This window comes from Balaenoptera acutorostrata, chromosome 4 (assembly GCF_949987535.1).
Source record: "Balaenoptera acutorostrata chromosome 4, mBalAcu1.1, whole genome shotgun sequence".
Classification (NCBI taxonomy): domain Eukaryota; kingdom Metazoa; phylum Chordata; class Mammalia; order Artiodactyla; family Balaenopteridae; genus Balaenoptera; species Balaenoptera acutorostrata.
The window spans coordinates 25336001-25361638 of NC_080067.1; the positions used below are offsets into that span (position 1 = coordinate 25336001).

Here is a 25638-nt window from a genome sequence, read left to right on the forward strand (position 1 = left end):
AATAGGGAATGAGTTCATAAACAGAGCTCTTACTGGGCAGTGGGTGAGGTGAGGTTAGAAGATGAGTCTATCTGTCTAGCTAATTCAAACAATCGTTTACTTAACACCCTTCTTTAGCCAGGTGTTGGGATAAGTTAGTACAGGCACCAACCTATAGTCTGGGGGAGGGCAAAACCTGCACATCCTGGACAGCTGGGAAGAACATAACGGGATCCTTTCATTGTTCAGTTAGTCATTTATTCAACAAATGTTTGCTGTGTACATATGTACCGGGCTAGGTGATATTATAATACAGTATATAAAGTCATCGTCTTCATGGCATGAGAAAAATAAGCAAGCAGATAAATGAGCAAAATAATTGAGCACAAATTGAGAAAAGAGCTACAGAAGAGACTTAAGATTCCAAGACAGCAAACCGTGCGTGAGTTGATGGGGAATGGTGGTGGCAATCAGAGCTTGGAATCAGGTGTTATTTGGCGGGGTTAGTGGAGTGGGGGCCCGTCAGAAGTTTGAACGGAGAAGTCGAATAGGCAGTTGGAGTTAAACCTGGGGCTGGGAGAAAAGGTTTGGGCAGGAAATTTGTTATTGAGAGCCATGGAAACGAAGGAAAGGTCTAGGAAAAAGAGCACATAAACACCTTCTAGTTGTGAACAAGCGGTTTACAAGAAACAATCTATTGCTTCATAAGCAGAAATTTATTGTTTTATAAATAGAAATTGCGTAGCTTCCTGCTGCCTCCTCCCTCCTCCCTCTTCCAGACTACATTTCCCAGAATGCCGTAAGAACCGCGCGAGACCCGGAATCGCTCTCAGCCGCTTCCGGCGTAAGTGGCCCGGATAAGTATGGCGACTCTCAGATCGTCTGTGTCGCTGTTCACCTTGCAGGCAGGTTCTCGGGTCACCTGGCGGGTCTGTTTCCGGGCCCGCCCTCGGCCCCGGCCCGGTTCCCTGTTCCAGCCTTTGCCCGGGGTCTGCGGGGCGGGAACGCCATGCCGTGGGCTCGGCTCCGAGGCGGGTAAGTGACCTGCCGGGCGTCCGCTTGGGCGTTCTCCTGGGAGATCGAGAGCCTGCTTCAGGCTGGCGAGACCCACGCGGGGGCCCCAGCTCTTCCCGCAGCGCGACCTTAGACCCAGGCGGCTCTCTCCTGTACCCGCGGGGTCTGTCGTCTACCGCGTTTGTTCATTCGTTCCTTCACTTCAGCGTCAGTGCCTGGGCTCCCCTCTTTGTAAAGCACAGAGCTAGGTTTAGGGGATACGGTGGACTAAGACTGACATGGGTTTTGCCCTGAGCGAGCTCGCGGCCCAGTGGGGAATGGCAGTGCAGTGTGACCCGGACTGTGATAGGGGACGCAGAGAAGAGTGGCACTCAAACTAGCTTGAAAAGGCAAGGAAGGATTCCTGGAAAATATGGCCAGAGCTGAGACCTGGTTAATCGTGCCAGGGAGAAAACAAGAAGCATTCCACGCGGAGGAAACAGCATAAGCAAAATCCAGAAATGAGACTGAACACAGGTAGTTTGGGAACCCACTTTGGAGGTAGGATTGATGAGGCTGGTTATGACTTTGGATGTCAAAGGAGAAATCAGTGTTACTTCTCAAGTTTCTGGCTTGAGCAGTTGAGTGGAGAGTAGTCCCCTTTACACCGAGACAGAGAAGATTAGTTACAGGGCAGTTTTTTAGAGGGGAATGAGAGGAGGAGAAACTGGGGAGAAGAAGCAAGAGTAGATGAGGTGAGGAGATGGGAAGGGAAGCAAAGTTAAACGTCTGTTTTGGACGCATTATATTTGAGGTGCCTTTGAGATTCAAGTGGAGGTGTCGGGTATGCAAGTTACATAAAAATTGAGAAGCACTGGAGTAAAAATGTTAACCGAAGCTGGCGGAATGGGAGGGATTGTCTGAGGGGAGAGTAGTGCTGAGCACTATGGTGTGCCGGGCACTGTAAGAGACCCTGGGTGCCAGAGACCAGTACAAAACAGGACTGTGGCCTTGGGAGAACACAGAGTCTAGTGGGGACACAGTGCAGTAAGCAGATGACCTGAACTTTTTTCCTAAATGCTGTTGAAAGCCATTGGTGAGTTTTAAGTATGGGAGTGATCTTGATTACATTGTTAAGGTAAAAGTTTTTTTCCAGTTTTATTGAGATATATTTGATATACAGCAGTGTGTAACTTTAAAGTGTACAACATAATTTGATTTACATATATCGTGAAATCGTTACCACAGTAAGTTAACGTCCATCTTCTCACAGAGATACAAAAAAAGAAATAAAAAGGTTTTTTTTTTCTTATGATGAGAATTTTTAGGATTTACTCACAACTTTCATGTATACCATACAGCATTCCTAGAATTTATCTTATAACTGAAAGTTTATACCTTTGACCATCTTCATCTTAGAACCGCCCCGCCCCCCCCAGCACCTTGCGCTTCACCGACCCCCCCCCCCCCCACCTCCAGCCTAACCTGGTCTCTTTTTCTATGAGTTTTTGTTGTCGTTGTTTAGATTCCACATATAAATGAGATCGTATAGTATTTGTCTTTCTCTGCCTGACTTACTTATCTTAGTGTAATGCCCTCAAGGTCCATTCATGTTGTCACAAATGGCAGGATTTCCTCCTTTTTTGTGGCTGAAAAATGTGTGTGTGTGTGTGTGTGTATTATTTTACATATTAAATTTTAAACTTCTCTGACAGCCATGATTTTCTACTAGGACGTGATCTTTGGGATGCTTTTCTTCTCACTAATAATATTCTTTCTTAGTAACTGTAAAAACAGGATGCTATAAGGAGTGCCTACTCTAACAGAACCATCTTTTACATGTTTTTAAACTATCTTTCTGGAAAAATTCAGAAGTATCTGTAACAAAATTATATGTTATTCACTATATTTTACATACACGTGTGTATGTGTATGTGTTTATGTGTATATAAAGATGTGAGATATATAAACATATCTCTTGTGTACACATAAACATATACGTATGTATGTAAATATGTATACATATATATGTAAAATACGAATGAGTGGGTATATATCTCACATCTTTATCCATTCGTTTATCAATCGGTACTTAGGTTGTTTCTATGTCTTGGCTGTTGTAAATAATACTGCTATTAACATGGGGATGCAGGTATCTCTTCAACATAGTGTTTTTATTTCCTTCAGATATATTCCCAGAAGTGGAATTGCTGGGCCATATGGTAGTTCTTTTTTTTTTTTAGGAACCTCCATACTGTTTCCATAGTGGCTGTACCAGTTTACATTCCCACCAACAGTGCACAGGGGTTCCTTTTTTCTCCACATCCACACCAGCATTTGTTATCTCTTGTCTTTTTGATGATAGCCATTCTAACAAGTATGAGATGATATCTCATTGTGGTTTTAATTTGCATTTCTTTAATGACTAGTGATGTTGAGTACTTTACATGTACCTTTCATACATCTTCTTTGGAGAAATGTCTGTTCAGGTCCTTTGCCCATTTTTTAGCTGGATTATTTGGTTTTTTGACATTGAGTTGTATGAATTCTTTATATATTTTGGATATTAATTCCTCATCAGATATATGGTTTTCAAATATTTTTTTGCATTTTGTACATTGTCTTTTCATTTGTTGGTTGTTTCTTTTGCTGTGCAGCAGCTTTTTAGTTTGATGTAGTCCCACTTGTTTATTTTTAATCTTGCTGCTTGTGCTTTAGGTGTCGTATACAAAAAATCACTGCCAAGACCAATGTCGAGAAGCTGTTTTCCTGTGTTTTCTTCTGGGAGTTTTATGGTTTCTGGTCTTACATTTAAGTCTGTAATTCACTTCGAGTTAATTTTTGTGAATGGTGTAAGCTAGGGGTCTAGTTTCATTCTTTTACATGTGAATATCCAGTTTTCCCAGCACCGTTTATTGAAGAGACTGTCTTTTCTCCTTTGAGTATTCTTGGTTCCTTTGTCAAATATTAGTTGGCTCTATATGCATGAGTTCATTTATGCGCTCTCAATTCTGTTCCCTTGGTCTATGTGTCTGTTTTTATGCCAATACCGTACTGTTCTGATTGTATAGCGGGAAATCAGGAAGGGTGACGCCTCCTGCTTTGCTGTTCTTTCTCAGGATTACTTTGGCTATTCAGGGTCTCTTGTGGCTCCATACAAACTTTAGGCTTGCTTTTTCTGCCTCTGTAAAAAGACGCCACTGGACCCTCGATAGGGATCGCGTTGAATCTGTAGATGGCGTTGGGTGGTATGGACATTGTAACAATATTAATTCTTCGAATCCATGAACACAGGATACCTTTCCATTTATGTGTGTCTTCTTTGATTTCTTTTCAGCAGTGTTTTGTGGTTTTCAGTATAGCAATCTTTCACCTCCTTGGTTAAATTTATAACTAAATATTGTATTGTTTTTGATGCTTTCTTTTTCAGATAATTTGTTGTTAGTGTACAGAAATGGTATTGGTTTTTGTATATTGATTTTGTGTCTTGCAACTTTACTGAATTTGTTGATTAGATCTAACAGTTTATTGATGGAGTCTTTAGGATATTTTTATAGATAAAATCATGTCATCTGCAAATAGAGACAGTTTCCTTTTCAATTCTGTTGCATTTTATTTCTTTTTCTTGTCTGAGTACTCTGGCTAGAACTTCCAGTACTGTGTTGAATAGGAGTGATGAGATTGGACAGCCCTGTCTTGTTCCTGATCTTGGAGGAGAGGCTTTCAGCCTTTCACCATTGAGTAGATTGTGAGCTGTGGGTTTGTCACATATGGCCTTTATTATGTTGATGTGTGATCCTTTTGTACCTAATTTGTTAGAAGTTTTAATCATGAATTTTGTCAAATGCTTTTTCTGCATCTGTCAAAGTAATCATGTTTTTTTCCTTTCATTCTATGAATATTGATTGATTGACCTGAGTATGTTGAATCGTCTTTGCAGCCCAAGAAATAAATCCCATTTGATCATGGTGAATGCTGAATCAGTTTGCTAGTATTTTATTGAGAATGTTTGGCCTGTAGTTATTTATTTATTTATTTATTTATTTATTTATTTATTTATTTATTGTTGGGTCTTTGTTGCTGTGCGCGGGCTTTCTCTAGTTGCAGCGAGCAGGGGCTACTTTTCGTTGTGGTGCGCGGGCTTCTCATTGTGGTGGCTTCTCTTGTTGCGGAGCCTGAGCTCTAGGCTCATGAGCTTCAGTAGTTGCAGCATGTGGGCTCGGTAGTCGCAATGCGCAGGCCCTGGAGCACAGGCTCAGTAGTTGTGGTGCACGGGCTTAGTTGCTTCGTGACTTGTGGGATCTTCCTGGACCAGGGCTCGAACCCACATCCCCTGCATTGGCAGGCGGATTCTTAACCACTGCACCACCAGGGAAGTCCTGGCCTGTAGTTTTCTGTTAGTATCCTTTATTGGCTTTGGTATCAGGTTAATGCTGGCCTCATAAAATGAGTTTGGGAGTGTTCCTTCCTCTTCGATTTTTTGGAAGAGTTTGAGAAGGATGGGCATTAATTCTTTAAATGTTTGGTAAAATTCATCTGTGAAGCCATCTGGTCCTGGGCTTTTCTTCATTGGGAGAATTTTTTATTACTGATTCAGTCTTCTTACTAGTAATTGGTCTGTTTTGATTTTCTATTTCTTCCTGATTTAGTCTTGGTAGATTGTATGTTTCTAAGAATTTTTCCATTTCTTCTAGGTTGTCCAGTTTGTTGGCATATAGTTGTTCATACCTCTTAGGATCCTTTGAAATTCTGTACTATCAGTTGTAATGTGTTTTTCAGTTAAAATTTTGTTAGTTTGGGTCCTCTTTTTTCCTTGGTCTAGCTAAAGGTTTGTCAATTATGCTTATCTTTTCAATGAACCGACTCTTTGTTAATCATTTTTGTTGTTTGAATTAACATTTTTAAGAGATGACTCTGATTGTTCTGTGGAGAACGGTCGGAATGGAGGCAGGGGGATAGGTTAGGAGGCTAAGGCAAGAGATAGGATGGCCTTGACTAGAGTAGTGGCAGTGGGAAATGGAGGATTAAAGACTGATTTATGAGGTGTAACAGGCAGTATGTTTTGTGTCAGTATCCTCTTTTGTAAAATGGGGATAATCATAGTATTTGTGGGGTTATTAGGAGGATTAAATGTGCCAAGTATGTAAAGTAGTTGGTACCGGCACATAATAAATATCTAACAAGTGTCAGCTGTTAACATTACTCCTGCTGTTGGCTAGATGTGGAGGGTAAAGGAGAAGTCAAGAATGACTGTAGGGGGCTTCCCTGGTGGCGCATTGGTTGAGAATCTGCCTGCTAATGCAGGGGACACGGGTTCGAGCCCCGGTCTGGGAAGATCCCACATGCCGCGGAGCAACTGGGCCCGTGAGCCACAACTACTGAGCCTGCGCGTCTGGAGCCTGTGCTCCGCAACAAGAGAGGCCGCGATAGTGAGAGGCCCGCGCACCGCGATGAAGAGTGGCCCCCCGCTTGCCACAACTAGAGAAAGCCCTCGCACAGAAACGAAGACCCAACACAGCCATAAATAAATAAATAAATAAATAAATAAAATTTAAAATAAAAGTACCCCTGAAACTTTTATATAGGTGGGTTGACATGTGAAGGACATAAGAAATGAATCTAATTCGGTGTAAAAATAAAAAAAAAAAAAAGAATGACTGTAGGCTTCTGGCCCACGTGACCTGTTGGATGGTGCTAAGGATAATAGGAAAAGCAGGTTTGTGACAGGAGAGAAGTTATGGGTTCTGCTTTGGCAGTATTGAACTGCATGTGAGATATCCATTGGGTAGTTGGATGGAAGATGATCTTGGCTGGAGATTCAGATTTTAGAGTCTCCAGCATATAGAAGTAATTATAGGAGATTAGGAGATCATCCATCAAGAATGTGGGAAGGGAGAAAAGAAGAATATAGTTCAGAATCCTGAGAGACACCAGGACACCAGCATTTATAGGACTAGCAGAGGAAGAGGTGATTGGGAAGGAATGGCTTTTTTTTTCCTAATGGAAATGGAGGTTGGGCAAAGGGATAGTCAAGCTGCATAAGGCAGAGCTGAGATCTGAGTCTCCTCCTCTTCTGTCCAGCTTTCTTCCATGATGCCACATGACCTCTTCAGTATCATGTCCAGTGACCCAGGCCTCTTTTTCCTAGCTGGATCCCCTCAGCCTAGAATTTCCTTCCTTTTTTTCTCTGCTCTATTCAGGCCCCTGGGAGGCCTTTTTTGACCCTACCATGCCCTTCTCTGCTCCCAGGCTATGTTTAGTTTCTGCCTCTGTAATCACACAACCCCCTGTACCTTCCTTGTATGTAGCACTTGCTCTAAGGAGTGTAATGGAAGAGTGGAATTGATCTAGGCTCTAGCATCAGATAAACTTTGGTTTAAATCCTGGCTCTATCATTTAATAGCTAGTTGTCTTTAGGAAGACTCCAATATCCGATATCCTCATCTACAAAACTGGGATATCAGTATTTTGTGGGTTGTTGTAAGCATTCCTGAAAATGTATGTAATGCGTGGCATATAGGAGACAACTCTGTAGATGGTAGTAACCATGATTGTTATTAATGTTGCATTAGCTACTTTTTTCATGTTGCTTTCTTCACTAGACTTTGAGTGCCTTTTTGGCAGAAACTGTATCTGTATCATAGTGAATGCTCAGTAATTTTAAATGAATGAATGAAGGAATCTTGTAGGTATTAGTATTATGCATACTGAGGTAGACCTTGTGTTAATAATTTTTTTGGTTGACGTTTCCATTTAGAGGTCTTGTTGGTTTGTCATTTTTGACATCTTATTTACTAAAAATTCATTTTAACAGAATCTGGTAGCTCAAAGATCAAGAAACCTACCTTTATGGATGAGGAAGTCCAAAGCATACTCATCAAGATGACAGGCTTAGATTTGCGGAAGATTTTTAAGCCAGCTATACAACAAGTGAAGCCACCAACTTATAAGCTAATGACCCAAGCACAGTTGGAAGAGGTATGTGAATGTAAGAATATTGGTATAATACCTTTCTTTAAAGGATTAAACAAGATTTCCAGGACCCCTTCAGATGTTGGTAGCTGCTCTTCCACAGGTGCTAGTGAGGGGGGTTGCAGGCACAGAACCGAGAAAAGAGATGTGAGCAGGCAGGCAGAGAGGAGCAGGGGTATGGCCGGAATTAGGCAGACTGGGCATGTGGGTCAGGCCTGGCTGTGCAGCAGAGCCGCCTGTGCTCCAGAACCAGCTTGATCAGCCTCCCTTTGTGCTGCCTGTTCCAGCTTCCTTCCTACAGGAACATTTGTTGTGAGTACTTTGAGGCTGAGGCTTTGGTGAGATTATGAGATCCTTCTGAACAGCATCCAGCTCCAGCCAAGGGTCCTCCTGGAGTCGTGGGTATTGAGTGCTCTGTGGAAAATGCTTTGATGTATGAATATGTGAAGAGCAATAGCTCTTCTTTCTAATTCAAAAATAATTAAGAGTCATAGCAAAAAATTCAAATACCCAATAGCACATCACACGAAGGGCCCCTTTCACCTCTCAGAGGTGACCACCGCTAATAGTATGGCATGGGGCGGTGTGCTCAGTGGTTAAGGGCATGGGCTCTGGAGTTAAGTGGCCTGGGTTCAAATCCTAGTGCTGCAGCTTCTTAGCAATTTACTTAACATTTGTGTGCCTCTATTTTCTCTCTCTTAACAGTAGCCCTTAGCTCATAAGGTAGTTGTGGGCATTAAATGAGCCAAATATAATACAAAATATTGAAACACATAGTAAGCACCCAGTAAGTGAAACCCTTTGGCCTATTTCAGGCAGCTTTTGTGGCCTGGCTCTGTCTTAGAGCGTCCCTTTGCTGTTTTGAGAATGGTTAAGCCTGTAGCTAGTGCTCTCAGCCACACCGCAGAGGCGAAGACCAGGGCCCAGGAGCCCAAGTTTGGCTTTTTACTCACTTATTCATGGCTACAGCTTCTTCTCTTTGCAGTCTAGCATTTTTCATTAGTATCTGCTTTTGTCAGGTGATCCTTTTGGTCTGTAACCTTGCGGCTTTCCCAAGAAATATTTTATTTCATTAGGCTACAAGACAGGCAGTCGAGGCGGCTAAAGTCCGATTAAAAATGCCACCAGTTCTGGAAGAGCGAGCACCAATAAATGACGTGTTAGCTGAAGATAAGATTTTGGAAGGAACAGAAACAGCCAAATACGTGTTTACTGATATATCATATAGCATACCACACCGGGTAAGTATATGTCTAATTGCAAAATGATTTTTATTTGAAATACTGTGTAGAGATGGGCCTGAGGGACGAGGGTCAACATCGTGTGACCCAGCTGTCTCTGAATCTTCCAAACCAGAATTTCTGTGACTGAGTGAGACCTGGCAGATACAGCATAAAGAAGAAAAATGCAAACCAGCACCACATCATCATGTCACCATTTCCTTACAGATTATGGACACAGTATTTCCAGATTGACTGCAGAAAAAGAGACAGGTGTGCTGAGACAGAACAAGACAGAAACCTACCCTCAAACCACAAATAGGAAAATATCTTCAAGGCAATAGGAGAAGGGAGATTCTTTCTGCTCAAGTTAGACTGATTTCCTTAGCTGAAGCTTTTTAAGGTGGAAATTCTTGCTGATGCCCAAAAAACTCAGACTTCCTGAAGGATTTTCACTGTTCAGAATTTGCAGTAAAAATGGCAGGCTTCCCCAGATAATTTTCAGGCACCACTTCATCTGTTGTAGTTTTTACTGTCTAGCTCCTCTTCCTCTGATTGCCAGTTCCAAAAGAACACTCTGGCACTTATAAAATATATTAGTTGTTGTTTGAGCCTTTTCAAGTAAAGAGTAAAAGAGTAATTTACAGTTCAGCCCACAAAATGCAGTAGAATATTGCATAGTGATAGGGCTGGGAGAAGGGCCACCCTGTACTAATCTTTTTATCATGTGATTTTGGTTAGAAGACATGATTTGAGCAATGTCCATGTCTGTACATCAATCACCTGTATATCTGACATAATGAACAGGGATCAGAGTTTCATTTTTAATTAGAATTTTTGCTTTTATGTTTGAAGTGCTGTGCAGGCTGGCTGTGGGAGCGTTCTATAACCTGAGAGGGAGAAAGGAACTTGGAATTCAAATTACCAAAATCCTTTTGAGGAATAACTGTGTTACTTTGCCATCTGCTATTTTTTTTTCTATTTGCAGTGCTTGATGAAAGTTTTAATTATATTATCCTCAGAACTCATTCAGAGACTCTTACATCTCTGAAGAGTTGAGAGTCAGTACCATCTGGTTAATTTAAACATTAATCAGATGTGTCTCATTTATCTGCTATGTGCAAAGCTCTGTGTAAGTCACTCTGGGTGTTGCAAAGAATTGTAATCCACAGTTCCTGACCTTTTCCAGTTCTGTAACAATATTAACAATATCTGAGAGGTGTGAAGAATCCTGCACGTGATAAATTGCCAGTTGGGTGTACACACAGTGGGTGGAATTCAGTGGAGGAAGCAGTCCTGTGGCCTGGGATTTGGCAGGCGGACCAGCCAGTCTCTGAGACTTTTGTCTCCAGTGTGAGGCATCACAGAGGTGTGGAATTAAGACTCCACACCTTTGGGTTTGTTCCTTCAATCCCTGGGACTTTAAACATAAATCATAAAGTAGTAAAGTCTGTCTGTGTGAGACTTTAGGATGGGGAAATGAAATAATTCAGAAAGGTTTTATAGCACTTCTTTCTTCTGAAATGGATTTAGATGAATCTCAGGTCACCTTTTTTTAGTTGAACCGTTTTATGTATTGAACCCACTTGAGGGCTATAGATCACATTTAGTACATACTTTCATTTAGGTTTCTGATTATCAGAGGCACGGCAGTGATTGGTGAAGGGAGTATCAAATCTCACCAGGTCTTTGAGGCTTACGATTATCATTGAAATCATACAGATGATTGCATTTTATGTTTCCTGGTTGCATTTTATATTGTTGATTGCAAGTTATTCTTATAATGGTGCTTAGTGGGACACTGGAACTAAAAATAAGTCCTCACGAACTCATCCTTGATTATGTTTTCTATTTCAGGAGCGTTTTATTGTCGTCAGAGAACCAAGTGGCACACTACGCAAAGCCTCTTGGGAAGAAAGGGACCGGATGATTCAAATTTATTTCCCAAAAGAAGGTCGTAGAATTTTAACACCAGTAATTTTCAAGGAAGAAAATCTTCAGGTAAGGTGATTTTTGTTTCATAGAGGTAGTGCTGATGGTTTCTTTGTTGAACGGTTGGCTCTGGTGCTGCTGGGCATTTTGCTTTGATAAACAGACATTTCTAATGATAAGGAGGGTTATTTATCTTGTAATTGGCTTAGCTAGGATTTGAATCCAGGTGGGACAGTTCCGAAGCCTGTGTTGTTTCTGCATCCCTCTTGCTGGGCACAGATGTGGCCTGTGTGTGGATGGGCAGGCCCAGCATGGCGTCAGGACAGGTGTTGCACGCTCATGTTCTTCTCAGCTAATTCCAACTCTGCTGTGTTGGTTTAGACCATGTACAGCCAGGACCGGCATGTTGATGTCCTCAATCTCTGCGTTGCCCAGTTTGAGCCAGATTCTGCTGAATATATCAAAGTGAGTATATTTTACAGTTTCTAAAGTATGGGCTTAAGTATGATTACGAGTATGATTTTTTAATCCAGCACAATGAGTTAGGTTATAAGCTTTGATACAGGGGGAAGAGAAGGGAAATGCCTGAACACCTGTCAAGTGCCTGATGTACACCAGATAGATATTTTCATCCTCACAACAACCCTTGACTGAAGGATGAGAGAACTTAAGCTTGGAGAGTTAAGTAACTTGTTGAAAGTTGCATAGCTAGTCAGTGGCAGAGATAAGACCCAAACCTGACGGCAAAGACTATTCTTTTTTCAGTTTGTCACACAGGAAACAGTTGTTCACTGAAATTTGCCAAAATGCAGTGTATGTATCTTACAGTTCAGTTTAATAATCATGTAGTACGTGCCACGTATAAGGTCTTATTGTGGAGGTATAGGTTATGGCATGAACTAGGATAGGGAGCCCTGTCGAAGTCCAGAATGATTGTGGGGAAGAGTGCTCGTTAAGCACACAGAGAATTACCACTGTAGGTCTAAGATGTTAGGTGCTGAGAGAAGGTTACAACGTGCTCTCAGGCGTCACAGGGTTCTTGAAGAGGGTTCTAGAAGGGCAGGGAACATTATGGCTGGTGGAGTTGGGTGAGGAGAGGTGTTTCAGGTAGAGGGGAAAGTATGAACAACAGGCAGGAAACAAAGTATACTTGAGAAATGGCCAGTCATCTGGTTTGCTTGTACATGCAGTGTATATGTAGGGGAGTGGTTCAAGATTAAGCTAGAAAGGTAGATGGGGCCATATCACAGGTGACCTCAGATGCTAGGCTGACGAATCTGGACTTCAGTCAGCAGCCTTTTGAACACAAGAATGCCCTCATCAAAGTCCTCATTTAGGAAGATCACTGTAAAAGAACTGAAGGAACATTAGTTAATAAGTTGGAATGGGGTAGTTGATTGGATAGGGGAAAAAGGGAGTGGCGGCCCATTATTTCCAGTGGTCCATATATATATATGTAATAGGAGCTTCATAAATAGTGCGAGGCTGCTGAAGAGTAATTGATCTGGCTATAAATATTTGGCAGACTTGTTCCAGGCCCTATATACTTCTACAGTGGAGGGCTGGTCTAAATCATATCTTCTGGTTAGTGATAGTGGAGGCCGGTATAAGTAGACCTCGTTTACTGATACTTTCTTGGGCAGCTCACATGCTAGTAGATGTATACTGGTAATGCTGCTCACTTCTATTTATTTTCATATTTCTGAAAAGTTGCATTTTATGTGGATAGATTCATCATCAGACCTACGAAGATATAGATAAATATGGAAAGTATGACCTTTTACGTTCAACAAGACACTTCGGTGGAATGGCTTGGTATTTTGTAAATAAGAAAAAGATTGATGGTTTACTGATTGACCAGATTCAGAGAGATTTGTAAGTATGATCTTAGTAAGTAAAGAAATTCTTATTACCATTAAACTTGTATTTAATGTTATTTTTCCAGTGATAACAATGTACTGTCCAGTGATAGATTTCACTTACCGCAGTTTATTTATGGGTTTGTTTTTCCAGTATAACCCAGTTTTCTCAGTCTTTGCTTCTGTGTTCTGTAAACAGGGCTGGATTCTTTGAAAGAGTAAATGGCTTTGGATCTGTACTGTATACCCTGGATATTGACTTATCCCTGGCCTTACTGGTGCTCCCGGATACCAGTGAACTTTCCATATACTCAAGGGGGATTAAATAGGAAATGTAAAGAAGTAGACATAAACTCTGATGGGTGCTTTTCAGTAAAAGTCATCATTTAATTTATGAAAATACTCTTGGCTTTTGATCCTCCTTGTTTTTGCAAGATTTTTAAGGCATTAAAAAGGTTACAGGTTTTTTTCAAAGTTGCATGAAACAAAGAATGTCTGTTGTATTTTAGCATGCAAGTGGTGTGCACCCAGGCTTCTAGCTAAAATAATACTTTACAACTTGTGATGAACTGAGGAGAAGATTGTTTTCGAGTATCTTTCCATTGGTTGAGTTAGAGAAAGGCCAAAATAACAAGGAAAAGAAACCAACATGGCTGTAGTAAGAAAGTCACCAGAGAGCTTAGTGATTATTGCCATCTTGAATGTAAGGAGTTTTGACTCAGACTATCCTCCGCGTAATCTGAACCGTTCACACAAAGGTAGGGCATTTGGAACTAGAAGGTTCCATATTGTCTAAGAAATACAGCCCATATGGAAACAGTGTCATTTCTCTTAGAAACATCATTCCTAATGGTAAGTGATTTCCAGGCTAGCCCTCTTCTCCGGTGTATGTAGTGTAATACAATTCAGAGGGCAAAAATATACCTTCATCCCACATAAGCAGGAGGCTGCTGGTGGTCATGAGGATGCTCAAAAATGACTTGCCTTTAGGTGCATTAGCAGTGACATCTCCTGTGAATGAATTTTCTTATAAAGCTTCTCAAATGTCAATATTCTGAAATTATTTTATTATAAAAAGAATTTAACATTTTTTATAAGAAGTTAGAGCAACACAGAAATGTACTTCTGGACTTCCCTGGTGGCGCAGTGGTTAAGAATCCGCCTGCCAATGCAGGGGACACGGGTTCTATCCCTGGTCCAGGAAGATCCCACATGCCGAGGAGCAACTAAGCCCGTGCGTCACAAACCTGCGCTCTAGAGCCCGTAAGCCACAACTACTGAGCCCGCATGCCACAACTACTGAAGCCCACGCGCCTGGAGCCCTGTGCTCTGCAACGAGAAGCCACCGCAGTAAGCCCGCGCACCGCTGTGAAGAGTAGCCCCTGCTCACCCCAACTAGAGAAAGCCCATGCGCAGCAATGAAGACCCAATGCAGCCAAAAAGAAAGAAATTAAAAAAAAAAAAATTCTTTGAAAATTAAAGTTCTTTATCGAGGAGTACTAATAAGTAATATTATAGTAATACTCATCACACGTACGCTTTACCTCTGAAGCAGTTGATTCGCATACTGGGAGGGAATTTTGAGTTCCCTGAATTTCCTGATCTGCATAAGTAAAACTTCCTATGGGAATGCTGAACAGGACAGTTTGCTGCAAATCCCAGGCTAAACAGTAGAGGGTGCATGTCCTCAGTGAATGGAGCCCAGGCCAGAATTGAGATTCTGCACATTTCAAACTGAAGTTCCACTGTTGGTTTTGAATTGAGATGCCTTTAAAATCTTTACATGTAAATTTATTTTTTTTTAATTTCAAATATGGGCTGGGTGTGAAGCTAAATTATTCTGTGAGACACAGGCATTTTACCGTAGCATGAACGTAAAGAAGCCCTAAGCATGACTAAGATATAGAAACCCATTTAAGCCCTTTATGGGTTCACATGGTTATGCTCTAAAGAGAATTACTGTTATCTTTTGTTGTCACGTTTATTGGACTATTAGATTACAACAAACACAACAGATTTATACTGAACATTTAAAAAATATTTTTCCTCTGGAAAGTTTTAGTTTCTGACCTCTGGCTTCTCAGTTCTACCAAGAGATGGCCTTTAGGGTGGATGGGCCTTGGAATGAGCCCAGAGCATCTCTCAGAGGTCACCATGTCTTAAGAAATTCTTTACCCCACTCTAGAACGGTTTTTTTTGTTTTCCTTTAACATCTTTATTGGAGTATAATTGCTTTACAATGTTGTGTTTGTTAGTTTCTGCTGTATAACAAAGTGAATCAGCTATATGCGTACATATATCCCTATATCCCCTCCCTGTGACATCAGCCTCCCACCCTCCTTATCCCACCCCTCTAAGGTGGTTGCAAAGCACCCAGCTGATCTCCCTGTGCTATGCAGCTGCTTCCCACTAGCTAGCTATTTTACATTTGGTAGTGTATATATGTCCATGCCACTCTCTCACTTCATCCCAGCTTAACCTTCCCCTTCCCCGTGTCCTCACAAGTCCATTCTCCACGTCTGTGTCTTTATTCCTGTCCTGCCCCTAGGTTCTTGAGAACCATTTTTTTTTTTTTTTAGATTCCATATACATACGTGTTAGCATACAGTATTTGTTTTTCTCTTTCTGACTTATTTCACTCTGTATGACTGACTCTAAGTCCGTCCACCTAACTACAAATAACTCAATTTCGTTTCTTTTTATGGCTAATATTACATTGTATATATGTGCCACATCTTCTTTATCCATTTGTCTGTCGATGGACACTTAGATTGCTTCCATGTCCTGGCTATTGTAAATAGAGCTGTGATGAACATTGTGGTACATGACTTCTATTGAATTATGGTTTTCTCAGGGTATATGCCCAGTAGTGGGATTGCTGGGTCATATGGTAGTTCTATTTTTAGTTTTTTAAGGCACCTCCATACTGTTCTCCATAGTGGCTGTATCAATTTACATTCCCACCAACAGTGCAAGAGGGTTCCCTTTTCTCAACACCTTCTCCTGCATTTATTGTTTGTAGGTTTTTTGATGCTGGCCATTCTGACCGGTGTGAGGTGATAGCTCATTGTAGTTTTGATTTGCATTTCTCTAATGATTAGTGACGTTGAGCATCTTTTCATGTCTGTTGAAATCTGTATATCTTCTTTGGAGAAATGCATATGTAGGTCTTCTGCCCATTTTTGGATTGGGTTGTTTGTTGTTTTGATATTGAGGTGCATGAGCTTCTTGTATATTTTGGAGATTAATCCTTTGTCAGTTGCTTCATTTGCAAATATTTTCTCCCATTCTGAGAGTTGTCTTTTCATCTTGTTTATGGTTTCCTTTGCTGTGCAAAAGCTTTTAAGTTTAATTAGGTCCCATTCATTTATTTTTGTTTGAATTTCCATTTCTCTAGGAGGTGGGTCAAAAAAGATGTTGCTTTATGTCAGAATGTTCTGCCTATGTTTTCCTCTAAGAGTTTTATAGTGTCTGGACTTACTTTTAGGTCTTTAATCCATTTTGAGTTTATTTTTGTATACGGTGTTAGGGAGTGTTCTAATTTCATTCTTCTACATGTAGCTGTCCAGTTTTCCCAGCACCACTTACTGAAGAGGCTGTCTTCTCCATTGTATATTCTTGCCTCCTTTATCAAAGATAAGGTGACCATATGTGCGTGGGTTTATCTCTGGGCTTTCTATCCTGTTCCATTGATCTATATTTCTGTTTTTGTGCCAGTACCATACTGTCTTGATTACTGTAGCTTTGTAGTAGTCTAAAGTCCGGGAGCCTGATTCCTCTAGCTCCATTTTTCTTTCTCAAGATTGCTTTGGCTATTCTGGGTCTTTTGTGTTTCCATACAAATTGTGAAATTTTTTGTTCTAGTTCTGTGAAAAATGCCAGTGGTAGTTTGATAGGGATTGCATTGAATCTGTAGATTGCTTTGGGTAGTATAGTCATTTTCACAATGTTGATTCTTCCAATCCAAGAACATGGTATATCTCTCCATCTGTTTGTATCATCTTTAATTTCTTTCATCAGTGTCTTACAGTTTTCTGCATACAGGTCTTTTGTCTCCTTAGGTAGGTTTCTATTTTATTCTTTCTGTTGCAGTGGTAAATGGGAGTGTTTCCTTAATTTCTCTCAGATTTTTCATCATTAGCATATAGGAATGCAAGAGATTTCTGTGCATTAATTTTGTATCCTGCTACTCTACCAAACTCCTTGATTAGCTCTAGTAGTTTTCTGGTAGCATCTTTAGGATTCTCTATGTATAGTATCATATATCATCTGCAAACAGTGACAGTTTTACTTTTCTGATTTGGATTCCTTTTCTTTCTTTTTCTTCTCTGACTGCTGTGGCTAAAACTTCCAACCTATGTTTAATAATAGTGGTGAGAGTGGGCAACCTTGTCTTGTTCCTGATCTTAGAGGAAATGGTTTCATTTTCTCACCACTGAGAAAGATGTTGGCTGTGGGTTTGTCATATATGGCCTTTATTATGTTGAGGTAGGTTTCCTCTATGCCTACTTTCTGGAGAGTTTTTATCATAAATGGGTGTTGAATTTTATCAAAAGCTTTTTCTGCATCTATTGAGATTATCATATGGTTTTTACCCTTCAGTTTGTTAATATGGTGTATCACTTTGATTGATATGCGTATATTGAAGAATCCTTGCATTCCTGGTATACACCCCACTTGATCATGGTGTATGATCCTTTTAATGTGCTGTTGGATCTGTTTGCTAGTATTTTGTTGAGGATTTTTGCATTTGTGTTCATCAGAGATAATTGGCCTGTAGTTTTCTTTTTTTGTGACATCTTTGTCTGGTCTTGGTATTGGGGTGATGGTGGCCTCATAGAATGAGTTTGGGAGTGTTCCTCCCTCTGCTATATTTTGGAAGAGTTTGAGAAGGATAGGTGTTAGCTCTTCTCTAAATGTTTGATAGAATTCGCCTGTGAAGCCATTAGAAGGGTTATTTTTGTATACCCTCTCAGCTTTGAGGTGGCAAACGGTAGGAAGGTATTGACTATGTGAGAGCACAGAGATTAGTTTGGGGAAGGCTAGGTAAGTTTTAAGGTTGATAAAAATTGTTTATAGGTTTCACAAAAGATAAGTACAAACTGTGAGAATTGAGCTTTTGTTATGGCTTCATCTTGTGTGACACTAGATAGGTTGCTGAGGTAGAACCTGACTTTCCTTTTGTTTGGTATGTATAATTTCAAATTTGCTTCCCTAGGATGCTGATTTTTAACTGATGGGTTCCTGTGAATACAGGAGGCCTAGGAGTCTTTCCTTGGATTGCTAAAATGCCTCATACAGAGGCATCTGTCCGCTAATTCAGTCTCAATGAAAATTCGTTAGCAGATGTCACTGCTAATGCACCTAAAAGCAAGTGGCATTGAGCAATCCCCATGACCACCAGCCTCTGGCTTATGTAGGATGAAGGTACAGTCACACCATCTGAGTTGGATTATGTTATCTGCTGATGACGTGGGCTGGCTTGGAAATCATCTACTATTAGAATGCTGTTTCTACAAGAAATGATGTTCTGCTTCCAAAAAGGATACAGGCACATTTAGAATATATCCACTGTCATAAATTGGGCCCTGCCTGTATTGACTCCTGCCCTACCTAGCTCAGAGTTGGTATGAAGCCTAGATTAGCCAGTATTCCTGAAAGTGCCTTTGAAAATATGAAACTGAAGGCCGTAAAAAATTTTTTCTGGCCCAAGGAAAGTTTGAAATGTAATTTAAAGTGTGGCACATTTTATAGGACTGTGAAGCAAAAGAAGGAAAACAGTACAAACAAAAATTAAAAATTAAAAAAGAAGAAAACAATAAACCCTTTTAACAGTAAACCCTTTCCCTCTAGAGTCGATGATGCCACCAGCTTGGTCCAGCTCTATCACATCCTCCATCCAGATGGCCAGTCAGCTCAAGAGGCCAAAGAGCAGGCTGCTGAGGGATTACATTTAGTTAAGGTAAAGGGACTTTTTTCACATTAGCTACTGTGTGGTGACTTGAGTTGGAAGGAAGTTTTAAGTGGATCATATTTAATGGTAACTAAACAGATTTGTGGCTTTGAACCAGAGTGATCAGAGCTCCCATATTTCTTTAGCCTGGACAGTAGAAACAGAGCTGCTGCTAGAGTCCAAGAAGTTCAGACAGTGGGGCAGTAGCCCCCTTGTTTTTTGCAGTACTGGCAACTAAGTGGTCAGGTTGCCAGCAGGGCGTGGTGGAGGACCACTGGGTAGTACACGTCCCCAGTGCAGCTTCCTGTCCTCCAGTTCGGTCACATTCCTGTTCAGGTGTCCAGAAGCTGGGAGGGTAGTGCTTGTATAATACCAAGCCTTAGTTGCACTATCATTTTGGAATTGCATACCTCTCAAAACTATGGGCTAACATAGATGTCTCTGTAAATGTTGAGAGATGATTTTTTTCAGGAAGGAAGACCATTGTATAATTTTCATCTCTAGATTCTAATGCTCAGGATAGACATGTATTTGTGGATCTGGCTTCTATCCCAGTATTACTTCATGCATACTTCAAAGCAGTTATAAAGCTTACTAAGGATAAAAACAACGAGTGATGATGCCATCATAGGTGGGGTAGAAAAAAAACCATTCTTTCTTTAAAGTGAAAAATCAGTTTACTAACTCTCATCCTCCAGATTTCTCTTGAACCTAATGGTTTTTATTTTGATCCAGCAATGTCAGGTTTCTTAATTTTTTTCTGAAAGATAGCATCCATATTTGGATACCCCTGGTGTTTAGAATTAGTATTGCTTTAACTGTGATACTGTTTTCTGTCCATGTAGTATGCTTATTGTTTGGTAATCAGAAAAATACTGGAAATGTGGAAGGCTTTTTAAACTGGGACTTTCCTTTGCTACTACAGAAATGTTTGTTTGTTAGTGATGTCTCAAAACTAAAAACTTTATCAATAGTATATGCTCTATTATTTTCAAACTTTTTTTTTTAAACAGGTCTTTGCAGAAACAGAAGCACAGAAAGGAGCATATATAGAATTAACACTGCAAGCTTATCAAGAAGCATTCATTAGCAATTCTGCAGCTTCCTAAGATATTTTTTAAATAAATTTCATTTTACTAAATACTGGCTAGTTTTCTCTGTTAATACTGAGCGGTTTAAAAATGTCAAAATTGGGAGTTCCCTATAAAATTACTTCTTTTGTTTTTTAAATTCCAAATAGTGCCTCTATTAGAAATACAAAGAAAAACTTGTTACTTGGCTCACTTTCCTAGGCTACGAGGGGATAACTGAGAAGTACATCTTAGTGCCTGGTTATGAATTTTTCTAATCATGTCAGATGAGTACAGTGTAACAAGAAAGGAAAAAAAAAAGTACTATGCCTCTCTCTGCGTTACCAAATGGGCCAGTCGGTAATTTAACTAGAGCCCAGCTTAATGAGGTCAGAGGAGCTGGGGTTTCAGACCCTGATTCCAGAAACGGGTACCCACCAGACAGTCAGGGCAAGGCATAAGAAAGCTACATAGAGAGGAATAACGCCGTGAGGTCAAGGAAAATGGTTTAGCACAGATATTCAGTTCTAAGAAAAATTTGATTGATGGTATTTGAAAATAGTTATTCAAAGAAAAGAGAATGTGGGCTGATCCCTAGCTGAGGTGTAGTTTTGGCTCAGCCTTCTAAAACTAGAATCCTGTTTTCATTATGCAGAAAGGAAACTTTGAAGTATCTTCATTAATTCAAAAGATTTTATGAGGTATGGTCTTAATGACAGTATGAAAAAAATCAAAGCCCACAGCAGTCTTACTTAACAAGGAAACATTGTGATTTAGATGCTGCACATAAACTCCTCTGAAGATGAGGGCATTGTGCTCCCAGTGGGCCACAGCATCTACATATAAAAATCTAAGGAGTTTCTCAGAGTCCAAAGCACTGTGGTCAGGGTGACGATCAATACCTGTCCATAATAATGATCTGTTTAGTTGAGTAAATGGGAAACATTATTCAGTCATCCAAAATATCTTCATCCAGGTTGATATCTGTTGTGTCAATATCTTCTAATTCCAAATTATCCAAATCTACTTCCAGTTCAAGTAAACTCTGCAAAGAAAAGGAAGAGGGTGAGTTATATAGTACTGTGTTAAAGCAAAGTTATTAAAGAAAAGTTATCTGTGATTCATGATGCAAAGGGAACTAAAACAACAGTCAAAAGGGGGCATCTTCTCATTTCAAAACCCCTGCTCTGAAACTGATTACATCACTTAAAATGCAGAGGCCTGCACATCCTGCAGACGTTCGCGGGGAGGGAGGGTGAGGCTGGGGTCCAATAGGAAGTTGGGTATGATGTCCGTACCTTTTCCTCTTTGTTGTCTGTGGCGGGGGCCACAATAACAGGAGTAGGAGAAGCAGGTTTCCCATCAAGTTCCTGAAAACCCAAGTAGAAACACACATAAAAACAAAGGAATCTGTTCAGGAATTTGAAATTTTTCCCGAAGGGAAGGCAGATCAGGATTAGGAAGTGGGAAATAGTACTTAAAATCAACAAATCTCAACCAAACTTTCTCATGTCTGACTGACCTGCTGAGATGCAGCTCTTGAGGGCTGCAAGCCTTTTGCCTCTTCCATAACATTTCTTTCTTCATTTGGCTATCAGAGAATAAAGCAATGATGAAATGAAATATTCTGAAAGCATAATTCATCTATAAACTTGGCCTAAATCCCAGATACTAGCTCTTAATCGAACCATAATGTATGTGGTGCAGTTCAAAACCTTAAGTCGTGAATGCCTTTCCACCCCGTAGTCACACGGGATGAGGCACCCCAGGCACTCACCGTGACAAGTGGGTATTGTTTGGCCGGCCACAGGTCAGCATGTGTTTCCTTCACCCATTCTTCTACAACGAAGGCTTCTTTTAATCCAGGAAAAAGGTTTTCATATTCTGTTGGATCAGCAAGGGATTCTGCTGCTTTCTGATTGACTTTTGAGAGATTTTCTCTCCAGAGTTTCACCACCCTATTACAGATATCATAGAACCATTGGGAGACTGTTAAGGGCTCTGTTTTTATCTCAAACATTTCTTCCTAAAATGAAAAGTCTGTACCTTGAAACCTGACTGGGTAAGTAAGTCCGTGCCAGGAAGGCAGCTTCTGGCAGTCGTCCAGTTCTAATCAAGAGCTCCAGGCAAGCTTCAAGCCTAAAGATTAAAAAGGAGAGGCACTGTTACCAAGAATAAACGCGATAATAATGGCACTTACCACATTAAAGAAATGTGGGTTTCGTGCTGGCAAGTCAGCACTCCCTCTCCAACTCTCACACATACACCTCTTTTCTGTCACTGAGCCACTAACTTGCCATCACCAGTGTGTTACATAACGGACTCCAGGAGTGTGAGAGATTTTTCAATCTCCTTAACTTCCCTAAGAAGAATCTAAAGGGGCTTTTTAAAACAAGGTAGCTTAGATGAGCACATTTAAGGGCTTCAGAATATGAAGAGCAGAAACTCGGTTTCACAAGTATAGTTTTGAGGGCAGCATCTCTAACACGGACTATGCTGGACAATCCAGTGGTGCCCAGTAGGAAAATATCCAGGTGTCCATTTTCTTTTTTTAATTTTAACTTTTTCCTGGGTAAGTTTGATAAAGTGGATAACGTGCTTTAGAACTCAGAATTTTTTGGATTTTAAAAAGGTAATAAATACCTTTTGGATTTTAGAAAGTACATATACATTACATAATACCCTCAGCATCAGAGTCACAAACATCAGTATTCTGCTATAACACATGAATACTAAATGCAATAAAAACAAACCAAGTGGCATAAAAGCAACTAATAATAATACTTAAGCGTTTAGGCCAGGTTTTGCCACCAAATAGTCTCAGAATGTTTTTGGGTTTTTGAGTTATTGATAAGAAACAGTGGACCTATTCTTACAGGTATATAAATTTACGCATACATATGTTATAAAACACACATTCAAAGTTTTTATGATTAAGTGTGAGGTTTAAAAAGTATGTAGGGCAAAGTTAATGAATACTTTTGTGTTTTATTTCATATGGTCAACTAATGAAATGATCTGATACACACTAACTGCTAGACTTTTTAATACATGACATTTTTATGCTTTATAGTTGAAATCAAATCTAAAAGTAACTGGCATCCTCATCCACCTTATTTTTGTTGTAAGCAGATCAGAATTATTCAACTTCGGTAAAATCACCTGCCGCTCAGGTACCAAATGAAACAAGCAGCCCAACAGCCTCCTGCCTTCATTAAATAAAATACCTTAGCCACTAAGTGGCAGGGCTGTTGAGAAAGGGGTTAACATTTCTCCCAGTTGAGCCTCCCTGAGCAGCTCACTTTGCTCAGACATTTATTTTTTTTTTTTTTAATTTTTTTTTAATTTTTATTTATTTATTTATTTTTAATTTATGGCTATGTTGGGTCTTCGTTTCTGTGCGAGGGCTTTCACTAGTTGTGGCAAGTGGGGGCCACTCTTCATCGCTGTGCGCGGGCCTCTCTCGCGCGCGGCCTCTCCCGTTGCGGAGCACAGGCTCCAGACGCGCAGGCTCAGTAATTGTGGCTCACGGGCCCAGCCGCTCCGCAGCATGTGGGATCCTCCCAGACCAGGGCTCGAACCCGTGTTCCCTGCATTAGCAGGCAGATTCTCAACCACTGCGCCACCAGGGAAGCCCTGCTCAGACATTTAGACCAAACGTGGTAAGAGCATCCTTTGCTGAAGAGCATCCTTTGAGTTCTTCCAAAGCAGCACTGTCCTCCTGCTGCTCCCATCAGCAGCACCGCTTGGCCAGGCATCAGCACTCGCTCCAGGGCTCCTTCTTCATGTTCCTCTCCAAAGACCACCCTTGAAGTCAGTGCAGAAGTCAGTACTTTATTACTGTGCCCACCTCTTTTAGACCTCGGGTTAATACTTACTTGCCCTGTAAAAAGTAGCTCATGAATGCCACATTATTCTTGCCGTCTCTCTCCGCACCCTCTGCTAGCTTGTTCACCATAGTAGCATTTCCAGAGGCAGTGGCCAAAAGCAACAGACCCCCATAATCCTGTGCATGGTGCAGGCACTCCTGGGCTAGGCCAAACTGGCATTTACTAATGGCAAGTTCAGCAAGTTGTTTCCACTTCTGTTCTGACTGTAAGAAAAGAGATTCCACATTAAAATATCTTTTAAATAAACATTTGAATTTCCAACATCAACATTATTCTGTTAGTCTGAATATCATTGTACTAACAATTTTATATTTTCTATAATTATAAAATACATATTTTATGTATACTGAGCTGTGCTTTTTCTATAATTATAAAATACATATTTTATGTATACTGAGCTGTGCTTGTTAAGTAGGTTCTATCTAAATAAGAACGGAATGACAAAATGTATAATGAGGAAATTGAAATTATTCACATACATAAAATTAATTCAAACACAAATCAAATTTAATGCTGCATGTGAATAATCATCAGCCCATTATATTTTTATTTTGTAATTACATAGTGAAACTAAAACTAACGAGTTTTAAGGTAATTAGACTATTTTAAGGAACGATTTAATACCACTTTTTGAAAGCAGAAAAAACTTTTTATGTCCTTAAATATTTAATAATAAATATTATTTCTGTCATTTGTAGCTTCTCAGAAATCAAATAAAATGCTGCTCATTTGGATGATCTTAACATAGCTAAAATTTATTTAGTACATCTGAAATGAATTTACCAGTAAATGCTAGACTTAAACCACAACTGGGAGCCCTCAATATACAAAATATACAACGATCCATAAAAATGTCATTAAACTGTCTCAAAATGTCAGAACCCTTCTTTAAAACCAACGTCTTCCTCACTAGTTTGGGATATTGGCAAATTACTGCTGTGTCTGCATTCTTTTAGAGTTCCAGACTCCTTTATCTACTATCTTCGAGCTTTCCTTCTCTTCCAAAACAGATCTCATGTAAGATTAAAAAAAACCACTTTTTTTTAAGTTAGAATGCTAAGAATATATATTAATAAGAATATAATAATACATATCTCCAATATAATCCATTTAATTTATGCAAAGATAAACGTAATTCATTTTTTAAGAAGACCAAAGAAAGGCAACAACCTCGCCAAAATGAGTCACTAATTTGCATTTCAGAAAACTTTAAAACACAACTTATAGTAGACACATATAAGTACCTACTGACCCTTTCATCAGTTACAAAAAATCATAAATTAGTACATACCTCTGCTTCCACTGCTAATTGGTATGCAATTTTTAGTTCTCCAAGCTGAAGAGCAAGTTCAAAGCGATGCTCAGGGTCTGTGGATACCGTAAGAGCTTGCTGCTTGAAGCCCTAAACAGATAAAATATGTGTGTTTATGTACAGAAAAACCTGTGTGTGTGTAGTCTACATATACAGTGCACACACGTGGCAAACAATCCATTGCTCTCTCAAACTAAATACACTGCTGACATTGGAAGCCCCATTACTTAAATCAAACAAAGTAACAAATAAAAAATACTCTTCAATTAGAAGACAGAAAAATTAAGGAGCTGTTAAATTAACTGGTAAAAAACAGGGCAGACAAAATTCAGTCACACAACGTCTACTGTTTTCTAAGCAGTGGAAGCTGACCAATGCTTGATAAACTCAAGTAAAACAACAACCACTAAAATTTAGAAATGTAAAAGTAAACAAATGTCAAAAAGAAAAGGATTTTG

The 25638-nt window shown here is 40.0% G+C and overlaps 2 protein-coding genes across 2 annotated transcripts in view; one reads left to right on the plus strand and one right to left on the minus strand.

The window, feature by feature from the left end:
• Positions 1-827: 827 nt before the first annotated feature.
• On the plus strand, positions 828-20051 carry MRPS22 (mitochondrial ribosomal protein S22). The gene is made up of 8 exons (XM_007188037.2): positions 828-1014; positions 7787-7950; positions 9021-9185; positions 11022-11165; positions 11478-11561; positions 12826-12971; positions 18809-18917; positions 19922-20051. Exons 1-8 carry the CDS (start codon positions 843-845, stop codon positions 20015-20017), a joined length of 1080 nt encoding a protein of 359 aa, XP_007188099.1. The 5' UTR covers positions 828-842; the 3' UTR covers positions 20018-20051.
• A 606-nt stretch (positions 20052-20657) lies between these two features.
• The window catches only part of COPB2 (COPI coat complex subunit beta 2), a 29006-nt gene continuing 24025 nt past the window's right edge, over positions 20658-25638 (minus strand). Inside the window, exons 16-22 of the mRNA XM_007188038.3 lie at positions 25160-25270; positions 23857-24071; positions 22025-22117; positions 21756-21936; positions 21501-21569; positions 21277-21348; positions 20658-21023 (exon numbers count right to left, since the gene is read on the minus strand). Coding sequence (XP_007188100.1) covers positions 20928-21023; positions 21277-21348; positions 21501-21569; positions 21756-21936; positions 22025-22117; positions 23857-24071; positions 25160-25270 — 837 coding nt within the window. The 3' untranslated portion in view covers positions 20658-20927. The remainder of the gene's footprint in view (positions 21024-21276; positions 21349-21500; positions 21570-21755; positions 21937-22024; positions 22118-23856; positions 24072-25159; positions 25271-25638) is intronic.